The sequence below is a fragment of the Somniosus microcephalus genome, chromosome 14 (genome assembly GCF_052327205.1).
Source record: "Somniosus microcephalus isolate GS21.2 chromosome 14, FLI_Smic_1.0, whole genome shotgun sequence".
In the NCBI taxonomy this organism is placed as follows: domain Eukaryota; kingdom Metazoa; phylum Chordata; class Chondrichthyes; order Squaliformes; family Somniosidae; genus Somniosus; species Somniosus microcephalus.
The window spans coordinates 92,460,600-92,473,344 of NC_141000.1; the positions used below are offsets into that span (position 1 = coordinate 92,460,600).

General features: G+C 45.4%; 1 protein-coding gene across 2 annotated transcripts in view; it reads right to left on the reverse strand.

Annotated features, from left to right (window-relative positions):
- Positions 1-2,661: 2,661 nt before the first annotated feature.
- LOC147107700 (NXPE family member 3-like) overlaps positions 2,662-12,745 on the reverse strand; it is a 50,755-nt gene continuing 40,671 nt past the window's right edge. The window contains exons 5-6 of one of the 2 annotated variants that reach the window (XM_086006926.1): positions 12,516-12,725; positions 2,662-4,148 (exon numbers count right to left, since the gene is read on the reverse strand). In XM_086006926.1, the coding sequence (XP_085863052.1) occupies positions 3,595-4,148; positions 12,516-12,725 (764 nt within the window). In that variant the 3' untranslated portion in view covers positions 2,662-3,594. The remainder of the gene's footprint in view (positions 4,149-12,515; positions 12,726-12,745) is intronic. The other variant, XM_086006927.1, reaches the window with a different exon arrangement.

The following is a 12,745-nucleotide window of genomic DNA, read 5'->3' on the forward strand; positions in this document are numbered from 1 at the left end:
GTACGACTGGTCGACCTCGAGGTCACTCTGTCGCTAATGAGCGGATAATGAGATGCTAATGAGCGGAATATTGAACGTTTTTCGGATACCGCTGGCGCGATTTTCATCCGGCCGAAACGTAAATACGCTTACCAGCATTTCGGAAAGGTAAGCTTTCTTCCGACGTAACGCACGCGTAGGTACGCCCTGTAACTTTCGAGCGAACAACCGGACAGACGCACACCCGAGGACAGACAGACAGAAGGACAGATAGACAGACAGAACGATCCATTTATATATATATAGATATACTAGCTGGGGGAGCCCGGCTTTGCCAGGGCTGTTTTGGGCCCGGGGCGGTTTAAACCGAGTCCCAGGCTTTGGGGCCTCTCTGTATCCCTCTGTGAATCTGGTGTGCCGGGCAACATTTTAAATCGAGTCCCAGGCTTTTGGGCCCTGTCTCTGTGTCCCTCTCTCAATCTGCTGCCGGACAACATTTCTACCTTTTAATACCTTGAAAGATGAAAGTGAAAGTACTTATAAAACGTTTTTGGTAAATCTTATGTTATTTTTAAAAAGAGATACTAACTTTTTTGAAGCTGGATGAGCAGATTTTGAGCTGGAAGTAAATGGGGTTTTTAGCTTGAGGCAATGGCTGGCAGATCCCTGAGATGAAAATGATTAGTCTCGCCCACAGACGCAGCGATTGGCCAACCATCAGGCGACTGAACTGTAGGATTGGTCAATCGTGATGGCACAGGATTGGTCGAACCTTGACGTCAGTCAATCAATGCTAATTAGCAGATAATGAGTTTAATTTTGAAGGTTTTTTGCATAAGGCTGCGAACAATTTTCGTCCAACCAAAAAGTAAATATGCTTACGACCGTCCTGGAACCGTAAGCTTTCTTTGGAGGTAACGCACGCGTAGGTACGCTCTATAACTTTCGAGTGCATAGCCGGACAGACGCACACCGGAGGACAGACAGACAGACAGATCGATCCTTTTATATATATATAGAAGACTAGCTGGAGTGCCCGGCGGTGCCGAGGCTTTTTCGAGGGCATGTTGTTGTTGGAAGAGAGAGAGCGACTGGGGGGGGAAGAGAGAGAGCGACTGGGGGGGGGGAAGAGAGAGAGCGACTGGGGGGGGGAAGAGAGAGAGCGACTGGGGGGGAAGAGCGAGAGCGACTGGGGGGGAAGAGAGAGAGCGACTGGGGGGGAAGAGAGAGAGCGACTGGGGGGGAAGAGAGAGAGCGACTGGGGGGAAGAGAGAGAGCGACTGGGGGGGAAGAGAGAGAGCGACGGGGGGGAAGAGAGAGAGTGACTGGGGGGAAGAGAGAGAGCGACTGGGGGGAAGGGGGGGAAAGGGGAGGGGAGGAGGGGAAGAGGGGGGAATTGGGGGAGGGGGGAAGTGGGTGGAGGGGGAGGAGAGGGGGAGTCCCCGAGCCCCGCCCCCCCGATCTCCCAATGTCCCGCCCCCCGATCTCCCAATATCCCGCCCCCCGATGTCCCGCCCCCCGATCTCCCGATGCCCCACCCCCCGATCTCCCACCCCCCGATCTCCCAATGTCCCGCCCCCCAATCTCCCGATGTCCCGCCCCGCGATCTCCCGATGTCCCGCCCCCTGATCTCCCGCTCCCGATGTCCCGCCCCCCGATGTCGCGAGCCCCGCCCCCCGATGTCCCGAGCCCCGCCCCCCGAGCACCGGCCTCCTGCTCTCCGGAGCCCCGCTCTCCCGAGCCCCGCCCTCCCGAGCTGGCTTCAAGACCGCCGATTGCGGCTGTGAGAGACGGCCGGCGGGCCCGGTTGCCGGGGTAACCCTTCCCGCTCTCCAAGCCCCGCCCGAGATCCGCACTCCCAAGAGCCCCGCCCCCCCCGCCCGAGCCGAGCGGGGAACAGAGAGGGACACTGCATCTCAGCTGCTCCTGCTGCGCACGCACCCTGTGTATGTCCCGTGACCCTCGTGGCTGACGCCGTTGCCCCGGGTAACGTGACAACGGGGCGGGGGGATGGGACGGGGGAAGCTTAGCAGAAGCCGTGGGACAATTACCTAGCTCGGGCATGGCTGGGCAGGAGAGGCCCAGGCTTTGAGGCCTAGGTTCTGAGGCCTTACAAAAACGGGGAAAGGTAGGAAAAAGAATCTTCAGGTTAGAGAAAATATTTACAAATGAATGAAGTTTTTTTTTAAAACAATTTAATAAAAGCAATTTTTTTTGCTGGAAATGTAGGTTTGAATAGAAAAACGCAGAAAGCGGAAAAAAGAATGGAATCAAGATAGCTGACACTCACCTCGGTTCAGAACAATAAGGCCAGCCCACACACGCACCGATTGGTCGACCGTCAGGTCACCGAAGCGTAGGATTGGTCAATCGTCCCGTCACTCGACTGTAGGAGGGCCCGCCCACATGCGCCAGGAACCCGGCGTACGATTGGTTGACCTCGACATCACTCTATCGCTAATGAGCGGATAATGAGATGCTAATGAGCAGAATTTTGAATGTTTTTTGGATACCGCTGGCGCAATTTTTGTCTGGCCGAAACGTAAATACGCTTACGACCGTTTTGGAATGGTAAGCTTTCTTTTGATGTAATGCATGTGTAGGTACGCTCTATAACTTTCGAGTGCATAGCCGGACAGACGCACACCGAAGGACAGACAAACAGACAGACAGACAGATCGATCCGTTTATATAGATAGATATAATCCACCATCCCTTCAAAATCTTTATTTTTATAACCCAAAAGAATTAACCTGTAAAAGATTTACAGTTTTCATAGAAGAATTGATAGAATCGCAGAATTTAGTCCCCAAAACACAGGTAAATATCTTAGAATTCCTTGTAGTAAAAAGGGAACTTCACTCCAGCCACTGTAAATCCATCGCCCTGACCACAGGCTATGATTCACGTTACAGGGACTGGACCCGGATTGGTCAGTAGGTACATTCCAAACTAATAAGTAACCAAGGTTACCTCAGCAGTCAAACCTCTTTGCTGTGAGGACAGATGGACAAGAGAGTCACAGGACATCACTTCACCACAGGTTGAAACCTTTTATGTTGGTTCAGCTACGTTGATTGATTATTTTACAGTCGTAGTTTTGAAAATCTGAAATTCAATTAAAACTGACAAAGCTTCATTTCTCTTCCCTCTCCCCATTTAAAGAAAAATTGGTCTTTCAGACCCAGCGAACTTAAACTTCTTGGCCCAAAATTGCAGTTGGCGGTGACCTAAAGAATACAAACGTACCTTGTGTGAGGCCCAGAACGAAGACTTGCTCTTTGACACTGCAGAACATGGAAGACACACCCACAAAATCTGTCAAAACTAAGCCATGCCCAGAGAAATTTCCTTCAGTGTCTTCCATTGAAATTAAATATAAAAAGCTTTTAATTAAACTGGTACTTGGACTTATTTCATATATCAGCATTTTTTTAAAACCAAACTCAATGTATTAGTCCTTATGTATACAACTTCCTGTTTTGATACTCAGTAAAGGTCTAATCATGTTTTATATCTCCTACAAATAATGTTATTGAACTTCAGAGATTCCCAGCCATATATTCAATGTTAATTTTCAGTATTAAAATATATTATTCAGATCTAATACAGTATTTATCTCTTTTCAGAAGGACATACATATGAAAGAAACACATCTATTTCATTTTTTATAATGACTCGCTTGGGGTGTATATCATGTGGCAGGTAATGTGCTATTGTCATCTCCCACGCATCCACAAATGCCACGTTGATGCCTGTGAACATCTTTCTCAGCACTATATCAAGCTGATAGGAGTACCAGTCACTGTGGTAGAGACTAACATCTTGTGAAAGGTCCCGGACATTGGCAGTCTTTATTACAACCAGTGTATCCGGACTCCTTCCTAGTAGCTGTAGAATTGACCTCCGGATATATTGTAGTCTTCGGATATACACTTCCACTGGAAAAGTGGTGAAATGGGCCCATAAGGTGATGACTATAACTGTGTTTTTTCCTCCTTTAATTTCATCCAGTTTATTTGAAATGTAGTGTAGGTGCTGGCTCAAAATGGTGTTGAATTGGATTGGTGGGCCTTGCGGACGATATTTCACCATGATGTTGTTTTCCAAGTCCAAAGCACACAGAGGGCCAACCTTTATAGGATTGCCAAGATCAAATATTTTGAGACCTAAAACAGAAAATATATCATTATTTAACATGAATCATAGAATAATAGAATCACAGAAATTTACGGCACAGAAGGAGGTCATTCAGCCCATTGTGTCTGTGCCGGTCGAAAAAGAGCTATCCAGCCTAATCCTACTTTCCAGCTCTTGGTCCGTAGCCTTGCAGGTTACGGCACTTCAAGTGCATATCCAAGTACTTTTTAAATGTGATGAGTGTTTCTGCCTCTACCACCCTTTCAGGCAGTGGGTTCTAGACACCTACCACCCTCTGAGTGAAAAAGTTTCCCTCAACTCTCCTCTAATCCTCTATGAATTACTTTAAATTTATGCCCCTGGTTATTGACCTCTGTGCTAAGGGAAATAGCTGGTTCCTACCCACTCTATCTAGGCCCCTCATAATTTTATACACCTCAATTAAGTCTCCCTCAGCCTCCTCCTGTTCCAAAGAAAACAACCCCAGCCTATCCAATCTTTCCTCATAGCTAAAATTCTCCAGTCCTGGCAACATCCTCGTCAGTCTCCTCTGTACCCTCTCTGTAATGTGGTGACCAGAACTGTACACCGTACTCTAGCTGTGGCCTAACTAGTGTTTTATACAGTTCTAGCATATCCTCTCTGCTCTTATATTCTATGCCTCGGCTAATAAAGGCAAGTATCCCGTATGCCTTCTTAACCACCTTATCTAACTGTCCTGCAACCTTCAGGGATCTGTGGACATGCACTCCAAGGTCCCTCTGTTCCTCTACATTTATCAGTATCCTACCATTATTGTGTATTCCTTGCCTTGTTAGTCCACCCCAAATGCATTACCTCACACTTCTCCGGATTGAATTCCATTTACCACTTTTCTGCCCACCTGACCAGTCCATTGATATCTTCTTGCAGTCTACAGCTGCCTTCTTCGCTATCAACCACACGGCCAATTTTTGTATCATCTGCAAACTTCTTAATCATGCCCCCTACATTGAAGTCTAAATCATTGATGTATACCACAAAAAGCAAGGGACCTAGTACTGAGCCCTGCGGAACCCCACTGGAAACAGCCTTCCAGTCACAAAAACACATGTCGACCATTACCCTTTGCTTCCTGCCACTGAGCCAATTTTGGATCCAACTTGTCACTTTCCCTTAGATCCCATGGGCTTTTACTTTTTGACCAACCTGCCACTTGGGACCTTGTCAAAAGCCTTGCTAAAATCCATGTAGACTACATCAAATGCACTACCCTCATCGACCCTCCTCGTTACCCGCCTCTAAAAATTCAATCAAGTTAGTCAGACATGACTTTCCCTTAGCAAATCCATGCTGACTGTCCTTGATTAAACTGTGACTTTCTAAATGATGATTTATATTGTCCCTCAGAATTTTTTCCAATAATTTTCGCACCACCGAGGTTAGGCTGACTGGCCTGTAATTACTTGGTCTATCTCTTTTTAAACAATGGCACAATGTTAGCAGTCCTCCAGTCCTCTGGCACCATGCTTGTAGCTGGAGAGGATTGGAAAATGATGGTCAGACCCTCCGCTATTTCCTCCCTTGTCTCTCGTAACAGCATGGGATACATTTTATCCGGGCCTGGTGATTTATCTACTTTCAAAGATGTTAAACCTCTTAATACTTCCTTTCTCTATATGTTTATCCCATTTAATATTTCACACTCCTCCTCCTTAACTACAATGTCTTCATTGTCCCTCTCTTTTGAGAAGACAGACGCAAAGTATTCATAAAGAACCACACCCTTGTCTTCCGCCTCCACACATAGGTTTCCTTTTTGGTCTCTAATAGGCCCTACTCTTTCCATAGTTATTCTCTTGCTCTTTATGTATTTATAAAACATCTTTGGGTTTTCCTTGATTTTACTTGCCATAATTTTTAATTCCTCTCTTTGCTTTCCTAATTTCCTTTTTAATTTCACCCTGCACTTTCTATACTCCTCTAGGCTTTCTGTAGTATCGAGCTCTCGGTATCTGACAAAAGCTTCCCTTTTTTTCCTTATCCTACCCTGTATTCTCCTTGACATTTGTCCTTTTCCATAACTATGCTAAATCTAACCGAATTATGATCACTAGTACCAATATGCTCTCCCACTGATACCCCTTCCACCTGCTCGGCTTCATTCCCTAAAACTAAGTCCAGAACCGCCCTCTCTCTTGTTGGTCTTGTTACGTACTGGTTAAAAAAGTTCTCCTGAATGCATTTTAAGAATTCTGCGCCCTCTATTCCTTTTACACTAATTCTATCCCAGTTAATATTAGGGTAGTTGAAATCCCTTACTATTACTGCCCTATTGTTCTTGCACTCCTCAGAAAATTACCTACATATTCGCTCTTCTATCTTCCTCTGACTGTTTGGGGGGTCTATAGTATACTCCCAGCAGTGTGATTGCCTCTTTTTTGTTCTTCAGTTCAACCCATATGGCCTCATTTGATGATCCTTCTAACATATCATCCCTCCTCACAGCTGTAATTGTTTCCTTAACCAATATTGCGACCCCTTCCCTTTTTATCCCCCTCTCTCGTCTGAAAATCTTGTAACCAGAAATGTTGAGTTGCCATTCCTGCCCTTCTTTCAGCCATCTTTCAGTAATAGCTACGATATCATACTTCCACATGTCTATCTATGCCCTCAGCTCATCTGCCTTATTCAATAGATTCCTTGCATTTAAGCACTGCCAAACTCGTTCATTGTCTATTTTCTAGCCTTTGCTTCCTCTGCCTTCCAAACTCACTTACTAATTTACTGCCTTCCATTTCCAGCTTTGCTTCTTTCCCTACTAAATCTATGCTCAGATTCCCATCTCCCTGCCAAGCTAGTTTAAACCCTCCCCAATAGCACTAGCAAACCTCCCCACAAGGATATTGGTTCCGACCCTTTTGAGGTGCAACCCGTCCGGCTTATACAGGTCCCACCTCCCCCAGAAACGGTCCCAATGCCTCAGGAATCTAAAGCCCTCCCTCCTGCACCATCTCTCCAGCCACGTATTCATCTGCTCTATCCTCCTACTTCTGTACTCACTAGCACATGGCACCGGGAGTAATCCGGAGATTACTACCTTTGAGGTTCTGCTTACTAATCTTTTTCCTAGCTCGCTAAATTCTGCCTGCAGGACCACATCCCTCTTTCTACCTATGCCATTGGTACCGATATGGACTGTTCACCCTCCCCCCTCAGAATGTCCTGTAGCCGCTCAGTGACATCCTTGACCCTGACACCAGGGAGGCAACATACCATCCTGGAATCACGGCTGTGGCCGTAGAAACGCCTGTCTGTTCCCCTAACTATTGAATCCCCTATCACTATTGCATTATTGACCTTCCTCCTCCTGCCCTGTACAGCTGAGCCAGCCATGGTGCCGTGGTCTTGGCTGTGGCTGCTCTCCCTAGAGGAACCATCGCCCTCACCAGTATTCAAGTTAGAGAGTGAGATGCACTCAGGAGACTCCTGCACTACCTGCATGGTCCTCCTTGTCTGTCTGGCGGTCACCCATTCCCTATCTGCCTGCAAACTCTTCAGCTGCGGGGTGACCACCTCTTGAAACGGGCTAGCCACGTAGCTCTCAGCCTCGTGGATGTACTGCAGTGACGCCAGCTGCTGCTGAAGCTCCGAAACACGAAGCTTGAGCTCCTCCAGCTGATGACACTTCCTGCACACGTGGTTGTCCAGGACATGAGAAGCTTCCTGGACCTCCCACATGGCACAGGATGTGCATTCGACGGGAATGAGGTGCCCTGCCATGCCTCTATTAGACTACTAACTAAACTTTTTAGTTAAAACTCACTTAAAGAGAAAATGACGAAGCCATAATTTTGCTGTTGTTGACAGATATGGAACTGGGAGGGGGACATCATTTCACACATCAGAGCACCAAAATGGAGCCACAGATTTAGCAGTGTGCCAATGTAATAGATGAGGGAAGAGACATAAATCTTACAGTGGAATCTTGCAGTAAGTACAGACTGACAAACTGGCAAATAAGAGTGTACCACATATATTATATTGGTTTGCTTTGACCTATTCTGTAAGTCTTCTCTCTTCCTTCCATTGTGCGTCTCCCATGTTTTTACATACCTCTCATACATGCCACTTTACTGATTTATTTAATTTGTAAATTTAACCTTCTTTAAATCCTAGGACAAACTAGCTGACAACCTGGACTGGGTCAGATGTTGATAGCAGGACCAATCAGGGAGAGGGCGAGTCTGGATGGAGACAGGAGGTAGTGGCCTGAGAGCTACAGCAACACACAAGAATGAGAGAAATTGGAAGCTTGTGCTGGGAGGGGAGGCACTACACAGAGTGGGACAGAGCAAGGATCAGGGCCAGGGTCTGGGGCTGGGACCAGAAGATCTTTCTGCCACTGACAGAATGGTTCCAGAGCAATTGTCCCAACTGTTACTGACATGTGGGAAGCACTGCAAAGCATACAGGCAAAAGAAAAGAAGCTCGGGGCCTGGCATTGGGAGGAAGGTTGGAGCCAGGGACTGGAACCTGGGACTTTGAAGCAGTGGGGAGGCTGCCTCAGAGATACAGAAAGGTAAAGCTGCCGAGTGTGTTACCACTAACAAATCAGGTATTTGGAAAAGGACATAAACTTTTTTATTTGAATATATAGAACGTATTTCAACTAAATTTACAACTTTTTGCCTGAAACACTAGAATAGTTTGTAACTGCTCCCCAGTGAGCAACAGCACCACCTGGTGGAGTACTGAGTCATTCCAATCAGGAAGTTTTGCAGGTTCGAGCTCTTGGTTAACTGGTTGATCTGAGCTGGAGAGAATGGGGCACTACAATTAGACACCATGCCTTGCGCGACAGAGGGGAGGACAAAATGAATCAAACATGTTCAATTGCTATTCAATAATCCCCCTGCTGGAACGTTCAGCCTGGAGATTCCACAAATTGTGCCCAAAATTGTGCTAGTTTTGAGAAGCGTTTTTCTTTCTCAAGTTTCCGCTCAAACTCCTTTGCATATTGCTGAACGTAAAATCTGCCATGAACCAGAATTAGAATGTAATTTTTTTTTTAAATTTTGCTTTAAAAAATATTTCTTGATATATTTAAGATTGATAACCTGGTGCAGTTTGATTAATACATCTGAAAATGGGTTTATCTCAAAAAATAAGCACTTTTAATCAGAGTGTCTAGTCCACCACCTGTGAGTAACCTGATTTTAAATAACTGAACATGACTTTAAAACACTATACAGAACCATTTGCTTGTTACATTGGTGTACAGTAGTCAGTTTCTTAGTAAATTAAAAACATTGTATTCAATCACTTTTAAAACGTGCCTATTAGTGTCCTTGTGCACCAAAAAAAAGCTTAATTTTAATGGGCGCAATTAGCGGAAACTCCCAACGGTGATTAATTGGCCTGGGGCGTGGCCAGTTTTGTGGGCGGGGCCAGCTTCTAGCGCGATTTTTTTTTTTTAACCAGCACAACAGATTGCGGAAATTCGATTTGTTGGATGTAATTTGCGCTTGAAATTCTGCGATCTGTTGCACTGGTTTGGCTGATTTTGGACGAATTGTGCTGAAAAATACAGCGCAATCTAGCGGAAACTCCAGGCCTTCATGCGCACTGGATGTTGTACGAGGATAGTATTAGGTTTGGTTGTGATGCCAATCAAGTTGATTAGTTTCTCAACACTCACCATCTCCGCTAACACAGGAAGAATGATACTTGGACGTATTTAGTGGAGCGATACTAATGCCTTTGGAACCAAACCGAAACAGGAGAGGGAAGAATAGGTGGGGGAGGGAGGGGTAAAAACTAAAACACAGGAACACACACATCATGGCACACCCTACAGAAACAAAAGGTGGACATAAGTTTGCAGAAGGTATTTACACCAGTGGATATCTGATTTATGGGGATTTGAAGGATGTGCTGTTTTATAATGAGATGTTATACCATGGAACACACGTTAGGCTGGAATTTGCTGGCGCAGGGAATCTCACTTGGTGCCCAGTAAGTTAGACTTTCCTGCACCCTTCAGCTCCAAAAGTTTTTGCACTGGAAGTTTCTGGAAGTGCGAGCTGCTAACAGTGCAGCGAGGGCAACAGAGCATCTGGGACCTTGGTGAACAACGGGACCAACAGTATCTCTCCTTAAACAATGGGCCAGAAATTCGGGTCCCCACGGGTGAGTACGCGCTGTGTACTCACGCGTAGGGCCAACGAAAGTGCCGGTTTCGTGCATGCACTGTGCATGCGCGGGAAACTGGAACTTCCGTTCCCTTGAAGGGATTCACAGGTCAAACGCGTGCACCAGAGAGGCAGCGCGTACGCCTGGAACTTCCGATTTTTTTACAGGTTTCTCCGTGCGAGTAAGTCCTGAGCAGCTGCGCATGAAAAAAGCAGTCGCAAGGCCTGCTTTTAACAAGGTAAGAGGTTAATTAAGTAAAATTAAGACCTTTTTTCCACAGGTTTATCATTTTAAAATACTTTAAAGAAACATAAGTTTATTTTTAGCCCTGTTAAAAACTTTAATTACTTTTTTCAAAAATTTATAGTTATTTAAAAAATGTGATGTTTTTTAAAATTTATTTGAAGTTTTACTTGGGTTTTGGGACCGATCTCTATTCATAGATTTGACAGGTCTTCCTGTCAAGTCTATGAATAGAGATTCCCTGCTCCGATTGACTCCCCATGGCCCATGTGATCCCAGGGGACACAGCGAACTAACTTCGCCGCTGAGATACGTGAGCACTGCACACCGGCAGCTGGAGGAGGCCCAGGATTGGAATCCCATGCGGCCCCACAGCACAACGGCAGGCACGCTATGTAAGTGCAGGTCGGGGACTTGCGCCCGCGGGAAGCCTCCGACCCGAATTTCTGGCCCAATGAGATTTACTATTGAGAAATAAACAGAGGAAGGACTGAGAAGGAGGGTGAATCAGAGTGATGAATTCAACGTCAAATCAGGCACAGGAAGAGAAATAAAGAGATGGAAAGAAAGATTGAATTAAGAGAGAGAGAAAAAGTCAACAGAAAGAGGGTAGTTACGCTACTAATTACTAGACTTAGGTTTCTGTGGCGAGTCTAATGGGCAATTAATGTGCAAATGCAACAACTTCATGAAACTCACGGAAGGTTAAGGGTGAGAAGCCGTCTTTGCTAAGCTCACAGCGGAGCAACGCAAATCGTCCAGCAACTTGTTGTGATTCGCAATTCATGGGGTATCTCTTCCTTGTCAAAAGTTGCTGACCGATTTGCACATTAATAATGGCGTGCGTCATTCACCCATCGTTATTTTTTCAGCAATATCCGGCGTAATGTATTATGATGGTCATGGAGGCTGAATAAGTCAAATTGTATTTTTATTACATGGTATTCTAGATTTTTGCTGATACTCTGAGGATTGAACTCCACAATTCTATCTATTATTCTGTGAAAACTGTAATCCTCGAAGTGCAATGCTCCTGTCCAGTTCCAACACTGCTGGTATTTACTGTCCTGAGCCAGAAACATGACCCAGGGGCCTCCCTAGCCAGGCCCACACCTCAGGCAGACCGGGGCAGACCTTAGCTCTGTGTTTCACTGAGTGCCCAGTGAACATTCCTCCGGCAAAGGGAAATGGGAGGCTGGGAATCCCATCTCCCGCTTCATTAACAGGCCCATCGCAGATGTGCATTTCTGACCGCACAGACACAGCTCATAAGAACATAAGAAATAAGAGCAGGAGTAGGCCATACGGTCCCCCCAGCCTGCTCCGCCATTCAATAAGATCATGATTGATCATCGACCTCAACTCCACTTTCCCGCCCGATCCCCATATCCCTTGATTCCCATAACCAGGGAAGCCCTGGAAATCCTGGGGCAATTAAAGGGACAAAGATCTATCAAAATGAATCTCTGCCCATTGTTCCTGCTCTCTGCACTGCGAAAGTGGTCCTCCCCTCGGGTCAAAGGGAAAACCAATCTACCGTATTAAGTCCAAGCTCAGACGACACCTTCAAATAAAAGTATTAATAAAGATAATCAAAGACAATGTTATAGTTAAGTTTAAATCATGTTATTTTGCAATATGTATATTTTTATATTTCATACTTTATTTTTGAGCCCTTAGTCAGTTGGGTAAGGGGGTAAAATGGCAGACCAAAACAATTTTCTAAAAGTATTTTGATTTACTTGATTGGTTCACCTTCACCTTTCTCTTATTGGTAGGTGAGTCATTTAAGATTCGTTGTTTTCATCAGTCCTGAGAGGTTTCTCATCAGTAGTTTTCTAACTACTTTTCTTAGTTCAAATTCATACTTGAGCCAATTATAAAAACATAATTGACAAACTTCAAGTTTCTCGTGCAGTTAATATGTGATCCATGCTACATGCAAGATATAGATAGATAGACCAACTAAACAACCTAACCTGGCACAAATTCAGTCAAATATTCAAACCACTGACGTATAGTGGAATCTCCAAACAGATGAACTATTTTTCTACGAAGACAGTCTGTAATTCTTGCAGGAGTGTCAAAGCGGCGGATATTGCAGGTCGTTGACATCCACTGGTCCTTATAATAAAAGCCAGATGGTGATACCATAGGCTTTCCCCGGACACAGTCTCCCAGAACTGCGGCTGAAAATAAAGAGATCCAA